Here is a 24,581-nt window from a genome sequence, read left to right as displayed (position 1 = left end):
AACCTTGTCTCATTCCTGCTTACCACAAGCAAGCAAACGCATCGGAGTTTTTTTCGCAGATTGTAGATACCTTGATCTTTTACTAGCTATAGTGTACAATATTTGTGAAATCTGGTAGTCTTACATGTTTTCTGTCCCTATTACTTCACAAGAGTCTCAAAGTAAACCCGGCTAGGTTTTCTGTACATGCCATCGATGTGACCGTCGTTAGTGTTACTGTAACACATTCTCGTCATATATTATAAAATTGTTGTTGTTGTTGTTGTTGTTGTTGTTGTTGTTGTTGTTGTTGTTGTTGTTGTTGTTGTTGTTGATGATGATGATGAAAGCGTACTACTGAAGAAACTTGTTATGATGTGAACATATAGAACCCTACACATGGTAAACCAAAATAGATAAAAAATAGATAAAAAGAATTGTTGATTTATAAGCTACACCCCCTATCTTTCAATTTATAAGTAAGCGTACTGTCGGTTACTAGAAAAAAAGACGAAAGTGACCGAAATGTTGGTAGAAAGACTAAAAAGATGGGAAAAGAGTGCGTCGTCCTAATCTATGCATTCTATAGCAGAGGTAGGTTTTGAAACTGTTACACGTGTCGATGATGCGGTATCCATATGATCGGTTCTCAATAAAACTTTAAAGACCCGTATGTGGTATACATGTTAATGTTGTATATCGACTATTGGCAAACTGCCAAGCTAACTTCGAAACACGGATGTCATACTTTCTTATCTGAAGGGACATTTATTGAATATCCGCAAGTTTACATTATACATTTGTTGCCAGCAAGTGTTCAGTTATATTGTTTTTTATTTTCTAAGAAATACAATAATACCTTTTCTGCAGGAATACGGGTCAAGGACGGGTGAGGAAGATTCAAACACACCAGTCATTCGACAAGAAAGGGATGCCCAGGAAAATGGTAAGCTCCTTTAAACGTTCGTGATATGGCATAATATTACAGCCACATTAGCTGTAGTTTTCAACAAAAGAAATCTGCTACGTATATACGTGTAAAACTACAGAAACAATCCCGAAACAATCGAATCATTCAATGTCTTTTGTTATTAAGTCATGGATTTTTCCATGCACACAAGTTAATCATAATAAGTTCCCACGCTTATTTTCTATTTAGTGCTTAGTGTGTACAAATTTGATTTTCAAGTTGAAAATGTTCCCATGGCAACACAAGTCATGTAGTAAAGATATGTTCTGTAAATGAAGTCCAAATATTATCCGATGATACAAGCCAACATGACAATAATAGTTGTAAGTTTTTTTCTAACCAAACAGAAACACAAAAGTAACAGAAACATTTACCAGCATGCACAGCTACTGTGGCTTTAATGAAACAGTCTTCATAATTTATCCTTCAATTACAACGAAAATCACGAACGCTGAAACAAAACGTCGTCTGGCTAAACCAAAAATGTCGTCAAAATTGCTACACTGTATCGAGTCGTCTTATCTGGCCAGACAAATATCTCAGAGACGTTGCTAAATTGTATGGTCTAGCTAAAAAAAAAATCTATTACAGTAAATTTCACTCTACCGTGCAGCTTTTCATTTTGATATAACCACGCAGAAACTAACAAGAAACTGCATACGCCACACTTCAATAGCAAGATCGCATTTTTTTTCTACATTAAGTCTAAATGAAGTAAACAATTTCAATGTATTGCAACGCCGGGCAAACGTTCGCGCGCTAATTGTTTTTCTTATTATCAAAACACCTGATGAAGGGCGCCTAAAATGTCCTTTGTGGGGTTCAAATGATGTCTGTATGGGACCATGTGTAGTTCATTTCACTTAGACAAAATATAGCAAAAAACTGTACCGATCCAATCTTGCTATCTTAAAGTGTAGCATGTCCAGTTTCTTATTGGTTTCTGCGTGGTTGTATCAAACAGAAAAGCTGCATGGTATTGTGAAATTCGCTGTAATAACAATTTCACATGTTGTTGTCCTGCAAGACAAGATTTGTGTTGTCCTCGTACATTTTTTTGTGCTGGAAATTGTTCCCAGCGATTTTCTGTTATGTAGACAAATACACACAAACACACACAAGTGCTACAGAACATTTAATTAGATCACCATAGGCGCGAGAAAAAATGTGTAGCAATGTAGGTTAAGATGTGTGTGGTGCCAGATGATTGAAGATAGTTGGCAAAGTTTTTGTCCAGCTAGGCAAAATTTTGTTTCAGATTTCATGATTTTCTTGTACTCACTTCGTCATTAATTAACTTCAATACATTAAAGTGACATTCTCCTGAAGTTATTATTTTCGCTCTTTTGACAACTCTTACATTATTTAACCTAACAAATGTATTGAGACATCAAAATAACGTGAAAACGAAATAGTTACATACTTCATTTTAGGCCTAAAAAGACTGTGTGGTTCCGATTACGCTCAAGTTTAGAATAACAACACCAAAAACGAAAGTTAGGGACATAGAAATGTGTTGACGAAGTTGAGAATGGCACTCTGATGCACTGTGCATGAGGATTGAATTTAACATAGAAGGGATTTTTGTTTCACTTTCCTGACTTTCAGGAGAGGTTCCCTGTCCTCCTGACATTCATAATCGCATGAAACGGGCTGGGAAGAAACGTAAGAATCCAAGGAGACCGAAAATAAAGAAAGGTATGAACGTGGGGTGGCGCACTTTCCTAACAACATACATGTATACTATACACTGCATTTAAAGGTTTCCTCTGTCTCCAGTCTTTTATGGACAAACCTTAGTTTCAAAACAATGTATATTCACCAGAATTTTTTCAGCAGTTCAGCTTGTATGACGACAGCGCTTCTCAAATAGTAAACAAACTTAAAACCATTCGGCCGTTGAACTGACAACCCAGCAATGTAGCATAATGGAACTAGTCAGTCATAAGCCTGACAACGGTCGACTCTATTCACCTGAAAATCCCCAAAAGTAAAAAACACACTAGTAAGTGACGTCCATGTTTACTCTACTCTTTCGTGACTGTGTAATTTTCTGATTTACGTCTTAGCTGGGTTATCTCTTTTATTTTAAGCACGAAGAGAGTATTGTCAATCACAGACAAGTAAGAAAATGTCAATGAAGGACATGGAAAAAAGAGAATAGTGTGTCCAGCGATTCCAAAATAATGCGATTTACAGACAAGAATGGGTCTATATTTAGAACGATTGCAGCAAATCCTCACGATGAGATGCGAGGACAGTCGCTTACTCGTAATCTTTATACTTTTTAATGTCCCGTTGAAAAGCGTTGAACATTCCTGAGTGTACAATTTAGATAAACTGTTGTCAATTATTTCCGCCGATGGATTTGGGGTTCAACGACCTGGTAATTGAAGTTTGACGTAGTACTACTATTCGAGAAGAGCTTTATGTTATTAGTGCTACATCGATCAAGGTGCCATTTTAACAGCGCCCTCATCGGTTCTAAAAAATTGAAATGGAGTATTTTTTCCAGACAAAGGCAAAGTTTGTGTATATGTCTGCCTCGGCCCGTCTTTCCTTATCTTTCATTCTAAGATGTTTCCTTTCAAATAAATAACACGTGAAGAAAATGTCTCATTTAAATGTACGTGTAACAATGTACAGGGTTCAAGGAGATGAAGACAGGTGGCCTATCCAGAAATCTGATAATTCCTACCTTCTAACCTCTGTTCTAGTCATTTTTACAAAACTAACACTAGTACTAATATACCCTTTCTAATCACCCACTAGCTTTTATTTGATATCTTCACGTGTATCACCTATTTACTACATTTCAATGTCTGAAACCCACTCACAAACGGTTGAGTTGGGAACAGTTTTGTCCCTTAATGATATTCTTTACGTATAGGCCAAAAAAACAAAACAGTTTGTTTCTCGTCCTTGGGAAATTTCAAAAATGATGCGGTGACGCGGGTTTTTTTTTTTTTTTTTTTTTTCGTTTTTTTAGGGGGGGGGGCGTGGGTGTTGGTTGGGGAAGCACACTGACTCATCAACCATTACACTATCACATACATGATGTTACCACTGAAGCTGCCCTGAACGATTAATAACATTTATCGAACTCTGAAAGTAAACTACATGCATTGTAAAATGTTTGTTTTACAGCCTCTCATCTGTACTTCTCAAACTGTTTGGTTTCGCCATCGATATGGAAAGTGGATGTTTGCGAAAACGGGAAAATGAAATAAAAACGTGTGACGGGCATGATTTTAGATGACTTGCGTGAGGACGAGAAAAAAATCCTTTTATTTGTTTGGCCTAAACGTTCTTTTCTGCATATTCTTTTTCATGCATGTTAATTATATTTTAGTCTCGACTAAGAGTGGATACTAAAGAAATCTCTTATTACATTTGTCTCATAGGAACAAAGTGTGTACAGGGGCCCCAAGGTTAGCTTATATTTTCTGTATTAATTGCTTGCGCCGTAGGTCGGTTGTTTGTACAGTGGTGCAGTGTGTTATATTGTAGTGCGATGCAGTGTAGTGTATGTACCTTCGCTTGCTGTAGTGCAGTGTGATGTATTATAGTGTTGCATTGTGTAGCGGTTTGAAGTTCCAGACAAGCACTGTAATGCTATGCGAACTATCTTGTGTAGTGCAGTTCATTGTACTGTCGTGCGGCAAGGTATAGTATAATGTTGCGTGGTTCATTTTTGGTTTAAATGTTAATGTCTTGTAGTTATGGGCGCTATACGAAAAGTCATATTTGACCATGTCTTTCCATCGGGGTAAATCTTGGGCAGAGGATGTGTAAATGTTGTATGAGACGAAGTTCCACCTTTGACTTAATTTACCCCCAGTGATCTCTCCGTAGAGAGTCAAAAGTGGCACTGCGTCTCGTACTACCTCTGGACAGAGTTGGTAGTTAGGTGGGTCACAGGTTGGGTAATAAAGGTGGGTAAATTGGACTTTTCGTGTAGAAGGAGTGTGGTGTGTATTTAGTTTGCTATTTTGTTGCGTTGTTTAGTTTTCTAAAAATATGATGTGATGAGTCTCACTTTGCGTCGTTTTGTTTTGCCTCGTCTTGTCTCGTGGTGTGTTGTGTCACGTCGTGTTCTGCTGTTCTGTGTTGTGATGATGTGTTGTGTCGTTTTATGTTGTATCTGCTGTGTTGTGTTGTGTTGTGTTGTGTTGTGTTGTGTTGTGCTGTGCTTGTGTTTGTGTTGTGTTGTGTTGTGTTGCGTTGCGTTGTGTTGTGTTGTGTTGTGTTGTGTTGTGTTGTGTTGTGTTGTGTTGTGTTGTGTTGTGTTGTGCTGTTTTGAGCTGTGTTGTCTTATCTTACTTTGCTTTCTTATTACAATTTGTTGGTTATGATCCTGTTGTACTCAGACTTAAACAACGATATATCTAGCATGACATTATTTCACAATATCGACAATTTCTGAAAGAAGGTGTACCTAGATATAACCAAATAAAGCAAAAATGATCGTTAACTCTAAATGAACATAGTCATACCGTTACCATGGACATTGCATTAATTAAATTTTTTTTTCTTTGAATTGAAGGGCCTCCAGGAAGTTGTACATGTAACGTCACATCCATTATCGAAGTATATTTGAATAAAACGCGGAAAGGTATGTCCCGAGCTATATGCAATATAGTATGTAAAGTACGCCCTGACGGGGGCCCGCATAGTGCACACAGCAGTCAAATCCCCTCCCCAGGAGGCTGATGAGGGCGGAACGAAACGCCGTCTCTTTCAGTCTATATATGCAATATATTTTGGATAGAAATGACCAGCCGTGTGTTTTTGTAAAAAGTAAAAATGGATTTGGTAGTATTCTGTCCATTACTAAGAACCACGGACAGTTTTTCTACGCATCATTTAATCAACATTTAAAAAAAAGAGATAAAAAGTAAAACGCAAGTTTTTCTAGTTATTCAGATATTAGTCACCTTTGATGTAGATGTTCTGGAGTCCCACGGGTGTTCTGGCTCATATTTAAAGTGTGCACAATACCCTACTGTCAGCCAAACCTCATACCACTGAGGCCTAATCTTATACCACTGAGCCCTAACTCAGAGAATTTGAATGCACTGCAATATTATAATAATGAAATACACTACACTATAGAGAACAAATATGATCAAGCAAACGAAAGATAGTACCACACACTATGAGCATCTAACACTATCAACTTGTAAAAACAAAACTATGTTATGTATACTTATGTACTAAGTCCTTTGTCGACTTTCTCATGTTTTTTTTTCTGTTTTTTTTTTTCAGAACAACAAGCGCAGGTAAGATCGGATTTCTATTTAATCAAAACCGACCCTTGGGACCCGACGTTAATCACACAACGGTTTCGGTGACCGAATGGAAACACGGCTGGCCTTACCACTGCGGTCCACAGGGGCGTGTAATATTTCATAGATTGTTGTTTTCTTATTGCTTAGAATGTCGTTTTCTTAGAAAAATATCGTACGAATCTTGCTGCTACAAATGTATCAATCTCTATACTGCAAAGATATATTAGTCTCTTCCCCTTACATGTAGGAATATATATTAATCAAAAGGTTGTTATATTTAGTCTGTAGACCTGGAAAACAACAATTTATGAAATATTACACGCCCCTGTGCTGCGGTCGGGGTTCTTACCCTGGTTTGAGGTTTGACTCTTACCGAACAACGAGTGTTTTCCGTGGGTACTCCTCCTGCATTAACACTGAACCCATGAGGGATTCGCTCACTGGAATTCTTGGGAGACAAGTTTATAAAAAAATCAAAGAATTGACTATATAGAAAGATTATTATTATTATGATAAGCCTCTTGTAAAATAAAAATGTGTATTTATAACGTTATTTGAAAACAAATCACGTCTTTTAACTTGTCAAGTAACTTGCTGCAAGAAGTTGATCGCTACTATATCTTCCTATGACGTGGAGACCAGTGTAGATATTTAAATTTATACTATGAATGATAGCCTGGTCATTTTATAGCATTATGATCTCACTGCTAAATTAACACAGTGTTTGTTATTTTTACCTCACAGGCCAGTGCATCATTACCATCAACACACATGGTTGGTCACAATGGTCGGATTCAGACGACTCTTGGTGAGAATATGCTGAGATATGTAGAGCGCAAGCCCCCCCCCCCCACGATAACATTTCCAGGAAGGGGATTGACTAACCAAATAGCCCTGTGCGCCGAGTGACAAATGTTTGTTGGTTCACTATTCTTTAATCTGTGAGATGCGACGTGATCGGTGGGGCGCCCTCACACATAGGTGTACCCTTTTAGTAGGCCGATGAGGGCGGAGTGACTTGACGTATTTAATTGTCTACATTGTAATATGTATTAATTACGATGCCAATGAAAATGAAGTACCTAATAACAAGGGTTCGGGATTAGGAGCTTCTAACTTTGTTAATTTCCCAGAATACCTCGTTCAAGTGTACAGCATGCAGGCCTCTCTTTTATAATAGCTGGGTTTGCTGAATTGGTGAAAATGCCTTGTCTGGGTCCTGTAAGATTGTAGAATGCAGCTAAAATAAAGTTTGCCTCAACTACGTTCCCTTAAAAAAGAAAGCATAACATCAAGCGTAACACTCTACACTGTAGCAGTGACCTAAGCCGTACCATATAATATGAAGGGGGGGGGGGGGGGGGCGATGCCACATTATCACAGTTCTAAAAGTACCGATATGTTATTTTTGAAACTTTTTCAGGTCAGTTCTTCACATGGAGTCATCGCTATCGCGATAGATCGGTTGATCTTGCTCACAGTAACTTACGACAAGAAGACAGTCAGTATATCGACATTACACAGACTGGCTACTACTATGTGTATTCACAGGTGATGTACAGTGATGGCAGATCACCAAATGTAGGCCATGAGACTGTAGTCAAACGTGGGCATACAATAGTTACTTTAATGAAAAGTGGAGCAACAGAAGAGTAAGCACATTTACTGATACGTTATATCGTGGAAAGAACTCACTGCATACAGAGATGCTAAAATTCTATGCAGTGTTTCTATACTGAAAGTGCAGATAAAATGTTAGTTGTATGTGATGATGAGGTCTTGAAGATTACAACTGCATTGTCAAAAGGTTATAATTGAATAGCTCTATCAAGCAAGCATGCCAAAATATTCCCCAATACAATGTATACATACATACATACATACATACATACATACATACATACATACATACATACATACATACATACATACATACATACATACATAAATACATGCATGCATGTATGCATGCATGCATGTATACATACATACATACATACATACATACATACATACATACACACACACACACACACACACACACACACACACACACACACACACACACAGTCATTTCCACTTCAAACTGAGATTGTTGCCTTTCATCGTTATACCACGCTTTCTATTGTTCTCCATCGGCACAGCTTTCGCATATATGTATTAAACATTCAGCAATCTAAATGTCAGTGACTTTTAAAAAATATTTTTTTTTATTGTTTGTAAAGGAGCAGTGGTGTTACGCCTCCATCTGATTCAGCCTATCATGGCGGTGTATTCCGTTTACTTCAAGAGGATAAACTCGGAGTTCGCCCTCTTTGGTCCGGACAGTGGATCGTTGATGATCCGACGAAGAGTTTCTTTGGTGCTTTCCGTACCTCCGCATCACCCGATGATGGTATGAACCCGAGGTATGGATGAACTTTGAACTCTGAACTTTTGGACTATTGTGACATCATGTCAGATCATCCACGACATGCACTGTTCGGAGTTTTGTGTGCGAGGATAATATAATCACGATCCAGTAGATGGTTTTATAAAATAAATATTGCTGCATCTCACTAAACGTGAAACAACATGAACGTTCAAAATTCTTTAAAAATTAGAAGAATTTGTGATTTTATTACGCCATTGAAACGGAGAGAAAGACATCGAGGGGTCAACTTTCTTAAAGTATTTTGATCTTTGCAGCCGTCAATATTGTTCGGAAAGTTTCGTCAAAACTCGGATATTTTCGCTGACGACCTATTCATTTCTATGTTGATCTCAACCATCTATGTATCTCATCCATTTGTTTTCACTGCCATTTTAAAAGATTTAAAAAACCATAAAAGCAATTTAAACAGCTTCATTACTCTATTATTCAAGTTTATTGGCCTTTGTGGTAGTCTACATCACTGGTCAGTACAGCAGCAAAATGTTTAGATTCTTTACTTTTATTTTATTTTATTTTATCTTATTTCATTTTATTCTATTTTATTTTAAAATTTCAAAAAAATTACTTAAAAAGACCAAAAAAAAAAAAGAATTGCTTCTGGTCAGGACATTTTGTCTAAAGTGATGCGACGGCGTTTTTTTTTTTTGTTTTTTTTTTTAAATTTTCAACAAACCTGTCACTTAGTCTATTATTTATGGCAGTTACTGTTCTTTTTATTTAGTACTTTGGAGCAAGTGTGCATATGGGAGCAGATGCCATTTGTTTGTTCATGATTGGCTCTGCTGTTGTCCTCTTTGAAGTAGTAATTAATGTAGGGAGAGTTATTTTTGTGTGTCCCCCCCCCCCCAGATGTGCAGACTACATGGGCTGAACAAAAATGGAAAAAAAGACAGACTGAAAAAAAAAATGAAACAATATATTCTTCTTTTTGGTCAGATACTGCTAATTTGAGAGATGGTACGGTATGCCGGCATGCTGCGACACTCGTTTTACTGAATAACATCCACGTACGCGTTACTCTTGTGATTGCACGTCAATTTTGAACTACCTGTGACGTCATTACTCTCAGAGAGTCATTAGTACACCCTTGCTGTAGAAATGTGGAGTATAATGCACATTGGGCCAATTTCGTACAATCTTTCCCAAAGTCAACTTTATAATTTTGGGTGTAAGTTTCAGTTGAAAATCCATCTTCGTGTAATTCTAAACGAGGAATCGAGACAATGTCAAACAATGTAATTACGTATCGAGGCCACAGTCATGATTATTTGATTTTGGTAATACATATATAACTAGGTCTCCCACAGTGTGTTCAAAGTGATCTACTTGTTATCACCAGTAGCACGTACCTATAACGCCACATATTTGCTCTGCTCTCTAGGAACATAAGAACGTAATGCGTTGAACTATTGTCAACTTTAACATTACGTTGTCAAGGATACATCGTAAATATCCCGAATACTATGACTCAAATAACAAATCCAACTCAGATGCATATCCACACACACACACACACACACACACACACACACACACATTTTGTACACATACATACATACATACATACATACATACATACATACATACAGACAGACAGACAGACATACATACATACATACATACATACATACATACATACATACATACATACATACATACATACAGACAGACAGACAGACATACATACATACATACATACATACATACATACATACACACACACATATACATACATACATACATACATACATACATACATACATACATACATACATACATACATACACACATACACACACACACACATACATACATACATACATACATACATACATACATACATACATACATACATACATACACAGTCAGATTGTTATCTTTCATAGTAACACCACGTATATATTCGTTTGTAGATTTAGTCTACATGTCTCTGCTTGCATACACAGAACTACGTCCTTTAATGGGATTAGTTTCCACTCATAGTTGTCAAAATGTGGCCAGCCCTACCATGCATCTTAAGTGTGCATGGTCTAATTCTACTGGCCTACTATCCGAAGCCGATTGCATACTATGATATTGTGTCATTGGTTTAGCGACAACTCATGGGTATAACGTTTACGTATTACAACGCGATTGGCTTTGAGACAACATGTGACTAAACAAGAGACAATGCCATTGGCTTAGAGTCAACAAATACTGTGTATCGAGTATTGGTTGCAAAACCAAAAAGAACATTTATTTTACTATGTAGAATTTATGATTATTTCTTCTTCTTCTTTTTTCATTATTTTGTTTCCAAATGTCCAAGAACGATAGACAGACTGATATATATTAGATATGGGTTTATTGAATTAAACAGATATATGTGTGTATGTGTTTATATTCATATGCTTGAATCGTAATAAAGATTGTAATATAATCTATTATCTAAGTTGTGTGATTTCTGTACAGGTATCATTATCCATTACACAACAGATAAAAAGAAACAATTGGTTGCTTGTGCTAGTGAGTGAGTGAGTGAGTGAGTGAGTGAGTGAGTGAGTGAGTGAGTGAGTGAGTGAGTGAGTGAGTGAGTGAGTGATTGAGTGAGTGAGTGAGTGTGGCGTGGGGAGTGAGTGAGTGAGTGAGTGAGTGAGTGAGTGAGTGAGTGAGTGAGTGAGTGAGTGAGTGAGTGAGTGAGTGAGTGAGTGTTCGGAGTGGTTGAGTGAGTGAGTGTGTGTGTGTGTGTGAGTGAGTGAGTGAGTGAGTGAGTGAGTGAGTGAGTGAGTGTGGCGTGGTGAGTGAGTGAGTGAGTGAGTGAGTGGAGTGGTTGAGTGAGTGAGTAAGTGTGGAGTGGGGAGTGGTTGAGTGAGTGAGCGAGAGAGAGAGTGAGTGAGTGAGTGAGTGAGTGAGTGAGTGAGTGAGTGAGTGAGTTGGTGGGTGGGTGGGTGAGTGAGTGAGTGAGTGCGTGTGGGGGTGGGTGGGTGCGTGAGATCGTGAATAAGGTAAGAGAGGAAGCGCGTGAGTGGGGGATGCATAATTGATATGCCAATCTAACTATATCAAGTTTATCAAGACAAAAGCTGCTTTCCTTGCCTGTGATTTTATTGACATGTGAATTGTGTCATTTAAGTCAAAGACCTCGACAGGGAAATAAGTTAAATGACGTAGAAATGCAGTAGTGCAGTGATGTCTTGGTATCTGGTTCCTCTTCAGTAAAGTCGTCAGTCCCTCTATCACTGTAATAGCAGGACAATAGGTAAAGACAGGCGATTGAAAAATCAACCTTTTCTTGCTGCGCATGCTCTCATCATAATGTACTGGCCATGGAAAAGTGGAGAAGAACATTGCCATATGCAGATAATATGACACTTTGCATATAGTCAGTGATATAGGTTTTTATAGCACAGCTATAACTACTAATGAAATTTAGATTTGACACAATTGGACAACATGTTGTGAACATAAACTAAGAACAGATGGCATTATGTAAATGATGTATACAGGCATCGGGACTGACAGCATCACGGTTTACAGTTTGCGCAGCCGCAGGTGAGAATATACCTGTACGAAGCGTATGCAAATTGATTGTTCTTACAGCGCAAGCGTACAGCTTTCATGTTCGATGATTGATCCTGGCAACTTTGACATTTGTATTTAAACGGACGACGCAGAACACTTTTAAATGTAACCACAGGATCCGTTGCCGATGTGTCTTCACAATGGCCACTACATCGCGACATCAAGACAACCTGAAACAAGTAAGTAAATAAATAAATAAAGAAAGAAAGAAACAATTTTCTATCTCTGATCTCGAAAATTGGTGGTTGTGCTTGCATGTCAGTTTACAATCAATCAGGTGTATGTTATCAAATTGGAAGAATCCACAAGTCTCCAAACCACCCCACCCCACCCAACCCCACCCCAACACACATTTTTTGCAGTTTTCAAATTATTATATGACAAAGTTAGGAGATATTTTACAGCTAAAATGGGCAGCGCTCACCAGAACACTATAATAGTGTGATATATAAATGTAACACATTTACAATCAGAGAATGGTGATCATTTTACAATTTTAGGTTGTTTTATTTAATAGATAACAACACGTTTACTGCCGAAATGGTTGGTATTGAAGGAAGTTTAAAAAAGGTCTCTTCGGTCAAAATCCTGTTGTGGCTAGTAATAAAAGTTTTCTTATCTATAGCTAGCAAGTATAACAAGAACCGCAACTTGCAGAATGATCGGCGTTGATCATTACATGAATAAGTTATGTGCAGTCTTCTGGCGAACCCTCCCTGTTTTAGCTGTAAGAATGACGCTCCAATTCAAAGTGCTGGTTTGTAATGGTATTCCGTCCCAAAATGAAATGCCATTCTCACAAGTCAGAGTACAATTTTTCTGCTTGGACGGTACCGTAAAAGAGGCTGTGGTTTACGACGATGTGAAATGCATGAGCTGAGATTTTTTACCTTAGAGTTGCATTTCTTCTTTGGATGCGTTATACTGCTTGTATAATAATATCTCATACACGGCTTTGCGTCTTCTGTGGTTGATATCACCTCTTGCAAACCTAGTACCCAGAGGAGAATCCAAATCAAACACACACCTCTCACACGCCTCGTCATTGGTATTGGTGTCACCATTTCTCTGACGTCACAACAAGAAAGAGCGCAAATTAGCAGAGATTACTCGAATAGATAACAGACATATGTTGAGAAGACGTGCTAGAGCCTTCAGTTTCTACAAGGGGGAGACAGAAGGAAATAAAACCCGGTCTATTACGTAAAATGTGGCTTTCACCGATTTCTTTTTCTAAAAAGTGGCCATTTCTCATGACCCCCCCCCCCCATTCAAGTAGTTCGAAAAATTGGGTGAATATGCTGTTAGATGTGAAAAGAGATTTGAGCCTTGGATTTAATGGTAATGACTCTGTTCCACCGCTGCCATCACATTGACAGTTTTAAAGGCAATCATCCAATTACCAAAAGTGATGACACTACATTAATCAATACCCGTATTTGGATCTGATTGACAGAGATGAACTCCAGAGATTAGATAGACCCACTACCGACATTGTCTGGACTGAGGTCAATATCCCCCTCCACAACATTACCCCCAATATCTTAGCACACTGTTCACTCTTTCTCCTGTGAAATCCACTTCTCTCCTCACATTGCAACTAACAATTGACTCACTGCATGGTTTCCGGTTGCCAACAGCGATTTTCATATCTGATATGTGGCACTGGTGGGATTTTGCAGCAGTAGAATGTGACAGTGGTGGCAGCGATGGGATCCCCAAATCCTCAAATAATGCAAAATGAGATTTTACAACGCGTCAAAGTAAACTATCATATTTCAGAACCTTGTCAAATTAGAATACTACTACTACTACTGCGGAAACCGGACTTTAAGCTTACCATGACGAAACAGACATTAACCAAAACGACGCTGTAGATTGCACAAGTGATGAGTGATAGTAGTACCTACATCACTATGACCAGACTTAGATCACTATAGTGAAGGATCAAAATAGTGTAAACATTGGAAGTCCCAAAAAATGCACACTGTCGCATGATCATGGAAATCATCCGAATTGCCACCTTACTGTGAGTATAATTAATCAGCAATGTTCATTATATCAACCTGTCTCGCAACAATAGCTTTTGTATGGATGTGTCTTAGTTTAACCGAAAACTAGTTTCTGGTGTCATGTCAAGACCACAGGGGCGTGTACTATTGCATAGATTGTTGTTTTCCAGGTCTACAGACTAAATATAACAACCTTTTGAATATATATTCCTACCTGTATAGGGAAAGAGAGTTTAGTATACGTAGTACTATAGATCGATACATTTGTAGCAGCAAGATTCGTATGATATTTTCCTAAGAAAACGGAAATCTAAGCAATAATACACGCCCCTGTGGTCAAGACACGGTGGGTTACTTATGGTCATCCGAATAAATAGATAGACGTTCGTCTATCAGGTACTGTGTTCTGTCAATTTTGATTGATCACGATGGGTAGGGGGTAGTTTCTATTTTAGAACAAAGGGTAAACGATGGAGTCCATCGTGTATATCAATCAAACTGCGCATGCGTAGTTGTCAAAGTTATACTGGGTTCATTTCGCTAGTGAAAATGAAACGACCAATAAGGCTGTTCATTTATGGTTTGGACACAAAAAGCGTCCTTCTAAAGTTAATTATTTGTTACATTGTAACGTTTTGAATGAATACAACCAGTAACAGTCAAGCATTGACGAGTGGAACTTGTTACACGATGGAAAGTAAACCAATGAATTGAATTTATAACACTTGGCATGCACAGCATGTAGGAAGTACATCGACGAGTATTACATTCTGTCACTTGATAAGTACAGTTTTATATCCGCTCTACATAATAGTTAATGTTCGCAAACAAATTTCAAGTTCCCCTGTCATTTCAGGTACATAAAACTGTTCTTACCAAACCATGAAATCGAATACAAATCTCTCTGCTGTTCCAATATGTTGTGTCAAGTTTTATTAGCACTATTCATTTGTTTACTTTCCCCACCCCCCACCCCTCCGTTTTTGACAAGCTCCCCATGTTATTAATGCTTGGTTGTCAAGGGTTTTAGCAATGCATAGCCGGTGACGCTGAGTCGTGACGTACGACAAGGGTGTAAATAACATATTTTCTGTTCGAATGCGTACAACTTGACTTGCGCGTTGTATCCTGCCGTGTCTTCTATTTGAAATATTCCAGTATTTTAAACAATCGAGGGAAAGTTCAATGTATGAAATATTCCCCCTTACAATCGAATACAATCAATTGGTTAGTATAACTTTACAGTAAAAACAGAGATGACAACTCTCTCCCGATGGGATTTTGTTTGTTTAATTTGCTACATCTGGTATATGTCGACACTCCTGTTTTGGAATCAAACCCCAGCATGGATATCCGTATAATACCGAATTCGTTACTTTTCACAGCGGATAGCGTATATGATATGGCACAAATGGTCTGCTTACGCTAACATATCATGATATGCTTGCCTGTGGCTGAAGTCGGACTGGACTGTTTCCCGTCGCAGCGTAGGTTTGTTTCCTTATAGGCCCATCCCCTAGGATTTTGATTTCCTCATGGTGTGGTTCCACTTTTTACATTTCACATTTTAATTTGAATATTTTTCATTAAAATATTATAAAAATTCTGAGTAGTAGGATTTTACTCGTTCAATCATGTGCCTTTATCGTTAAAAATCGATCGATACACCGTGATTTTAATTGTATTAACATCAAGAAATTAAACACTGCAGCATTCGCAGTACAGAATTCTGCTAAAAGGTGAGAGGGCAGTAATTCGACAACTGTGCGTGTCCGATCTTCTATATCATTATCTAGTCTGATCGGTTGGTGATTGGTTCTCAGCGGGTCACTATAACTGCAGTAAGCCCACAGACTGTGGGGGACAGCTTGCTATGCCTACCACATACAAGTATTATCATATGTTTGCGATTATTTCTTCGCCTTCTGACGTCAGAGCGACATTGTGAAGCAAAGTCGTGAAATATCCAACTGTAATTGTTAATTTTCTTTGAATGAACTCTTGAACATTATCAATCTCTCCCGTCTTCTATTTTTCATTTACGCCTCTGCTTGGTTTCCGAGTAAAGCAGTGCTTTAAAATCGAAATATGACTGAGAGCTTTCTCGAGCAGAGAAAATATGTGAGAAACATCAAAGTCTCGATTCTTTCTGTACAGTTTCTACTTTAGGATAATTATTCATTTTGGACTTTCAACACCCCTTAAATACAATCTCTACTGTTTGCAACACTGTTGTTTGGAATCTATGATTTTAAAACCACTTTACATAAATATATACATTTTTTGAATATTTACCATATTTATTTCGATTTTGAAATCACACTTCGAAAATTGACACGATGTCCTGATATAGACAAATCAGGCCACTTGGTGTAAACTCATTTCACGTGGAATGCGGTGACGTCATTTTCAATATTGGAAATATACGTGTGAAGATTGACCGAAAAATCCTAAAAGTAATGGCGCTTATTTTAATTTGAATGAACAAATACTGAAGATTTCATCTTAGCTTGCAATGGCTAGTAAACGATGTATCAAGATCAGTGAGACTGATCACAAGATTTCATGTTGAGATAGACACAATAAAGATAACACACAGGTATGCCTTACACAGTGTCTGTTCTGTAGACACAATAAAGATAACACACAGGTATGCCTTACACAGTGTCTGTTCTGTAGACACAATAAAGATAACACACAAACATCCCTTACACAGTGTCTGCTCTGTAGACACAATAAAGATAACACAGAGACATCCCTTACACAGTGTCTGCTCTTTAGGCACAATAAAGATAACACAGAGACATCCCTTACACGGTGTCTGCTCTGTAGACACAATAAAGATAACACACAAACATCCCTTACACAGTGTCTGCTCTGTAGACACAATAAAGATAACACACAGGTATGCCTTACACAGTGTCTGCTCTGTAGACACAATAAAGATAACACACAAACATCCCTTAGACAGTGTCTGTTCTGTAGACACAATAAAGATAACACACAAACATCACTTACACAGTGTCTGCTCTGTAGACACAATAAAGATAACACACAGGTATGCCTTACACAGTGTCTGCTCTGTATTTTGTTAATGATGACAATAACAAATACAAATGTAACCAAGTATGTATAATTTCAAGACAAAATTCAAAGGAGCAGCCCATTCAACCCATTATAAACAACAAACTAATTACAAGGCTACACAGTGAAATGGGAAAAAGAGACAACAAAAATACACGATCAAATAATTATATTATGTTTGTCTGCCCCAGTTTAAAGCTACACTCGCTGTATAAAACTGGGGTATTGTTTTTTTCTATCAGACAACCACCAACGATATATTCACTATTTCAGTGTTAAAAATACCAATAATTAGACATAAATGTACAATTAGAGGTCGATTGTGTCCACAAGTATACGTATAGGTTAAATCGTGATCGCATGGGGGGAGGGGGGGGTATTAAAGTGCGAACACAAAACTCACTTTGAATGGATTTATTGTACCATATTATTACATTGTGTATAGATAAGCAATTAGATGTTATTTCCCCAAAATATTTCTTCGTTCAGCTAAGTGAAAATACGAGTGACCTAGGGGGCCTTTGGTCACTGGTATTTTCTATCTAAATGAAGACAAATATTGGAAAATAACATAATTATACCAGCGCCAGTAATATCAAAGAAAAATCAGGGAAAGTAATGCCAATTTTGAACGTTTTGACTCATAGTTCGAACACAGCAGAACCAGCGACGTAGACACGCGTTGTTGTGAACGCGCGTTGTCGTGTCGTAGAACGACCAGAGTATATATTCCATATTTTTTGTTCAACTTGGCTCGTGCACGGTATAATACGTCTTACACGTGTTTTGAGTTTCTTTTCAAAATCTACTCCGAACAACTTTAATTGAAACTTTTTTCCCCGATTTATGAATCACTCCAACATGGCTGATTGGTAGTAACGGCTAAAACCCTTGATGCATACCTTTAATCCTAGACCTCGGATGTTCTTCCGATAGAATACGACACACGTCCGAACATCGCTATCGAGGATGGAACATCCGAAGCCCTCACTGCGAACTTCGTTCGCTTATAGTATCGAAAGCTAAAGAAAGCCCGGACGTTTAGCAGCAAGACTAACCTTTAATAAGCAATAGAACTTTGACAATGGAAGTCGATTCTTATAGGAAACCAAATCAAGTGAGCGAAATCAGAGAATATACTTTTTATTGATTTTTTATGACTTTTAAACCTGAATGAACACTCGAGTATCCTTATGACGTATTGCAATCAAATATATAGTGATATTGGGTTATGAATAGATTTCTGTGATTACGCAAATGTTGGGCTCTTCATCACACTTGCTTTCTTGAATTCAGTTTTCCGCTTTAACGTTTTTCCTCCGAGCCTTTGAGAACCGTGACGGTAACGCTAAATTGTAAAAAAGGACAACATTAATACTCACAATATACTTACCTTACTTTCTTCATCATATAATACTACTACTACTAATAATCTTCATTGATATTTCTTTTGCAACAATATCACACTTTTCGTCTTGCTTCGTTGTTTCAAGTTTTCATTGCATCGTATACGTACGCTACTCCTTCAACGGCACAGTCCAGTGATCATTCTTCGGCTGACACGTTTAAAAACCTACTGCAATGTATTAAACTGACAGCTAGCTAGCTAACCCTCGGTGTGATGTGATAATATCTCAAGACTTCCGTTTGTTTGTTTTCACTAGGTACTAAGTAAGATATTTGATGCACAGTTAGTGATGACCCGGGAGTCAGGCCAAGAAGACCACCTCTCTGTGAATAGATTGGAGTAAGAGTGATGTCCTTGAATGGCAACGCCCACTCGTCTCCAGTCAAATCTGAACACGTATACCAAACACTGAGACAGTCATGGGAATTAATTTCATACATACGACAGAAGTTCTGACGAAAAACTTGCATGATGTAGAAAGATTTGGAAGGGGACACAAATGTTAAACTGTATGGTGTATACAGTAGTTATAGTCTGTCTGTCTGTCTGTCTGTCTGTCTGTCTGTCTGTCTGTCTGCCTGCCTGCCTGTCTGTCTTGTCTATCTGTATGTATGTATATGTATGTATGTATGTATGTATGTATGTATGTATGTATGTATGTATGTATGTATGTATGTATGTATGTATCTTGCCTGTCTGTCTAAACATATTTGTCTGTATGTATGTATGTATGTATGTATGTATGTATGTATGTATGTATGTATGTATGTATGTATGTATGTATGTATGTATGTATGTAGTATGTATGTATGTATATATGTATGTATGTATGTATGTATGTATGTATGTATGTATGTATGTATGTATGGATGGATGGATGGATGGATCGCCTCCCTCCGTATATGTCTGTCTGTCTGTCTGTCTGTCTGTCTGTCTGTCTGTCTGTCTCTATCCCCCTTTTTGCGCTCTCTTTGAACTTTGAACTGTATATTTCCTGGCACAAAACGTATTACGTCGCCCCAAACACCCGGACATATCAATTTTACCATGTAACCATGAATAGTTTCTACTATTGAACAAGAAATTGCTCCAAAAGAAGCGGAAATAAGACATTAAACTATACACTGTACAGTCACTATTCTGCACATACACTTTTAATATAATGAATAGAAATGACTTCATGAAAATTCTTCATGAAAAGCTTATGACGAAAACACATTAATCAATAGTTATTTCAATATGATATCTGCTATTTTTACACGTCGCGTTCAAACATTTTGACACCAGCCAATTCCGGCGTCTTATTATACCCGAATAATTCTGTCAACGACTACGTCATTTGCTGAGTGCAAACTTTTTACGCGCGTTCAAACACGCCTACAGAAACTTGAAAGTAAACACCAATGTATGAATGACTCATTGTGGATTGATCAAACAAATACATGTTCGCAAGTCAGAGCTTATTCACCGCTGACAAAATGAATATTCTAATACTTTTATTTTTTTATTTTTTTTTAGCATTTTCTGCTTTTTTGTACAGCTGTCGTAAAAGGGGCTATTGCTTTACGTCGATGAACAAATTTAAATCAGAATATTGACGCATAAATCGGTCGTCAAAAGTACGACTTGACAACATGTATAATAAAGTATACATTTTTTAGCATTTCTTGTAGTTTATGCATTTTCTTTCGACTCATCATTATTAATGGTGAATAGAAAAGCTACGTACATTAAAATACTTGCTTATAAAGTATCGTTACAGCATTCTATTTGTGTGCGTTAATGGGAGAATTCATAACTGTTATTACAAATAATAAACAAACGCACCACTGACGCAATTATAATGACTTCAAAATGCATCAGTAATTTTTCAAAGATACGTTTTGTGACAATTTTGTCAAGATTTAGTTGTGCTTTATTTGAAATAATTTGCTTTTAACGACTCGGTACATTAGTGGCGACTTGTCTTATAAAACTACTAAATTATATACTATGGCCTAGCTGAATTGCAATTTTTAGTTGAACATTCCTTCGAAATATACCATCGTTACAACAGTTGTGAAAAATCAAAGCTGCAATGCCTGGGACTGACATGGCCCCGCAACTCAATGGATTACTCTTGGTTTATATTTAGAAACATTTATTAATGACTGGCATAATTATTACAATTGTCTAGTCTGTAAAGATTTACAATGGAAACCAGTTGAGTGTCAATAAAACATCGTCTGGTTCAACAAAAGTTTTACTAACTTTGATACATCTTATCGTCTGGCTGATTACAAATCTCACTAAAATTGCTACATTTTGTCGTCAGCAGACTCGAATTATTGTCACATTTTGATCCATTGGTATACATTGTTACAATGTATAAGATTAGGCGACGATATATGTGCTAAGATAATGGTAGCTAAGTAAAAGGAAATGTAGCAAATCTTTGTAAGATTTTTGTTATGCCAGATGATGACAATAAATAGTGTTAGTAACATTTAAGCTAGTTGTCGGGGTAGACTGTCACAGTGAATAATATCATAATAATGTTTGTAAAAATTGCGTCTAGCCAGACAATGCATTGTGTCTATTCAACTGACTTCCAATGTATATAACGGTTTAAATTTGACGAAGGATAATAATATTGAGTACGGATGTCCGACATATCAAGATTACGTCATTATAGTTAATGACACTACTGTCTGCTAAAGTGCCCTATTTGCAATACATGATCATGAGAAGCCACAATAGTGTTTTGTTCAAAATTTCTTTTTTTGAGAAGCTACGTCACAACTAGCTGCAATAAATTTAGCGTTTGATGTGATTTTGAGGGCTTTTTCGTCTAGTTTTTTTTTGCCTTTTTTCGTTCCGACGTTTAACCCGAATCAAACGCTACAATTCCCCTAATGCAAATGCACATTGAAAACGTGAGCGAGGGGTCATCGTACTACCCGTTTCAAACTGCTGCATGCCTTGCTACATTTGCCGATTTTGACGGAATTGGGTTACCTCTGAACACTTCTTGGGTCTTGAAGGCTCCGTAATTAATGTTGGCGTGAGGAAATGTCCGATATTTTGCCAGGTAAGGCGTGATTTAGCAGAAAAGTCCGCCCAACATTGCGATTCAGATCTTCCGTCTATTTGCATTTGCGTTAGAGGAATTGATGGCGTTTAGTCTTTGTTCTATAAAATCACCCATGATTAAGGAGGTCATCATGTCTTACCATAAATGAAAATGTTATTTCAAATGTAATAAAGACAAAACAAGACTAACAACATAAGCGACGTCCTCTCGCGCAATGCATCTTGGAACCGGAAAATCGACTATCGTTCATCGTGGTTATAAATTGTTTGTGTTAAAAAATTATGTAGCATAGCCATCAGTGAAACTCCGTTGCAGCTGTAAAGTTTAGTGTATATCCCACAGAGTATAATTTTAATAAGTTGGTCAAATTGTGGCGTACTCGTGTAACTTGAACAATTCAAAACATTTCATTTGAGGTTTACACTGTGCTCAATAACAATGGATTATGTAGCTTGATATACCTAGAAATATGATTTTACGTACCTACGTACGTACATACATACATACATACATACATACATAAGTCTTCTTTCGCAGTGAGTGAACCTGCGCGATCACAGAAACAAATGTAATTTTACCCCTTTCATATATAGTTGGCTGACTACGTCAATATTAACGATATTATCGACATTTAATTGTATTCTGATATAAATATTCTGGGACATAACTCGGGAAACAAATGCCTGTGATACAAACATACATACATACATACATACATACATACATACATACATACATACATACGTACGTACGTACGTACGTACGTACATACATACATACATACATACATACATACATACATACATACATACATACATACATACATACATACATACATACATACATACATACATACATACATAGAAATGCATAAGGAACTAATAAACCAGTCCGTATATATAGCTGTTAAATCCGACGTTTCGAATAAATATTCTTTTTCAAAGGAAAAATTGGCGAGACAGAGAAATGCCAGGTGAAAACCCGAACATTTCTAAATATAGTGGAACAAAACCGCGCGTGATATAAATAAACGGTTATACGTGGGATAAGTTCTTAAATTCGCACGCACCTAATAGAACCCAATAGAATACGCCTGAAATTTAAAAAAATACCCAATAATCATGATAATTAGATTGGGAAAGACGAGAATAATCTATTAATTCCAAGGGGTTCCAGCGTTCCAAGACGGAAAATGATTTCTTCTTCCTTCAACCTCAAAGCTTTCTCATCACCAGAAACCTTACAAATTCCTGAAATGGACATATCTGATACATTATGATCGTTTGTAATAAAATGCATAGATACGGGATGTTACATACATACATACATACATACATACATACATACATACATACACGTACACACACATACACACCACGTTTTCGTGAGTCTGAAAAAAAATGTCTATTTCAGCAAGTAAAGTTTGAAAGGGACGTGCAGGACTGTAGGCTGTAACAGATAGACTTTCGTGCCACACTATCAGCTGGCGCTCACAAGCCTGATAGGGCTAAACAACACGGCGCATCTTACACTATGTACAGTCTCACAGGATCAGGACTGAAGTGAGGCACGGAGCTGAGGTACTAGTCTAGTAGTATTTTGTCACTTATGCATAGAACCGAAGTGCGCATGTGCGATGACACTACTAACTCTATTTATAACTCTACTAACTCTCAGAGTTAGAACAACGCTTCAGAACGTAATACGCATGCGTATACGTTCTGAAACGTTGTTGACAAATATTGTAAAGCTGGCTCGCTGTACGTGAGTGAGCGACCCCCGCCTGGATCCCGTGACATCTCCAATCACCCTCTCGACTACATCAAGATCAGCTGCAGGTAGGTACTAAACCATCACGTAGAATAATTTGACAGTCAAATATACGCACAAATAATTGACTGAAATGAACACTCGTGACTCGCCCGATAAAGAGCACCTTGCAAGCGGTCCTACTAATTTATGCCCGGACGCTGCCCGGGCCAAATGTAGGAATCTTCTTGCTGTTATCGGTGCAGATTACTGATTTTAAACCAAAACAAATCTTTGTCGCAGAAAAAAGCAGAGTGTGAAGAGTTGAAAACACCGTTTTTACACACAACAAAATCCACGACCAAGCGATCTTCTTTCAGGACGCCATTTTGATAGTCAGACTCGACCATTCTACGATAGGGGTGCCAGGAAAGTTAACTTTGACGTGTTTAAAGAACACATGCATATTTGTGCCATCATCTTATCATTGATATTTTTAATTAATTACATAGCGCATTTCCACTCTGTGCTCCAAGTGCTTTACAATTATTACCCCGGGTTCAGATCTGAACAGCACAATGGCCATGCTACATGGAAATCGCAAATCACTAACTAAAGTGCTTGGTAAAATAAATCCTAAAATTGGCATTATATCTAAACTTCGACACTACCTTCCAAAATTTGTACTTATACTACTCTACAATTCACTTATCCTTCCTCATATTGTTTAGAAGTCTTGGGAAATATGTATTGTTCTTCATTAGATCCTATCTTAAAGGCCTGTAAGTTTATCACATGGGTTCATTACGCATGTATTTATGCACTTCTCCACCCAAACGGCGTAATCCTAACGTAATCCTGAATAATTAACGACCAAGCTGAGAATCACTATCTTTCTTGGTAAATACTGGTAAGACGTAATACAAAAATAAATAAAACAAGGGTTGAATTGGATTACCGAGAGTAACTGTGCTGTTTACCATACCCGGTAACTGTGTACTTGATTTCTGAAAAAAAAAA

General features: G+C 37.5%; 1 protein-coding gene across 1 annotated transcript in view; it reads left to right on the top strand.

Moving 5' to 3' along the window:
* LOC144442082 (uncharacterized) overlaps positions 1 to 24,581 on the top strand; it is a 38,601-nt gene that overhangs the window by 6,513 nt on the left and 7,507 nt on the right. The window contains exons 2-9 of the mRNA XM_078131353.1: positions 850 to 925; positions 2,558 to 2,647; positions 5,496 to 5,564; positions 6,218 to 6,231; positions 6,985 to 7,048; positions 7,664 to 7,892; positions 8,466 to 8,635; positions 11,126 to 11,179. Of these exons, the coding sequence (XP_077987479.1) occupies positions 850 to 925; positions 2,558 to 2,647; positions 5,496 to 5,564; positions 6,218 to 6,231; positions 6,985 to 7,048; positions 7,664 to 7,892; positions 8,466 to 8,635; positions 11,126 to 11,179 (766 nt within the window). The remainder of the gene's footprint in view (positions 1 to 849; positions 926 to 2,557; positions 2,648 to 5,495; positions 5,565 to 6,217; positions 6,232 to 6,984; positions 7,049 to 7,663; positions 7,893 to 8,465; positions 8,636 to 11,125; positions 11,180 to 24,581) is intronic.

This window comes from Glandiceps talaboti, chromosome 11 (genome assembly GCF_964340395.1).
Source record: "Glandiceps talaboti chromosome 11, keGlaTala1.1, whole genome shotgun sequence".
NCBI classification, from domain to species: Eukaryota; Metazoa; Hemichordata; class Enteropneusta; family Spengelidae; genus Glandiceps; species Glandiceps talaboti.
Note: the sequence above shows the minus strand (reverse complement) of the source record. Positions and strands in the feature narration are given on the sequence as shown.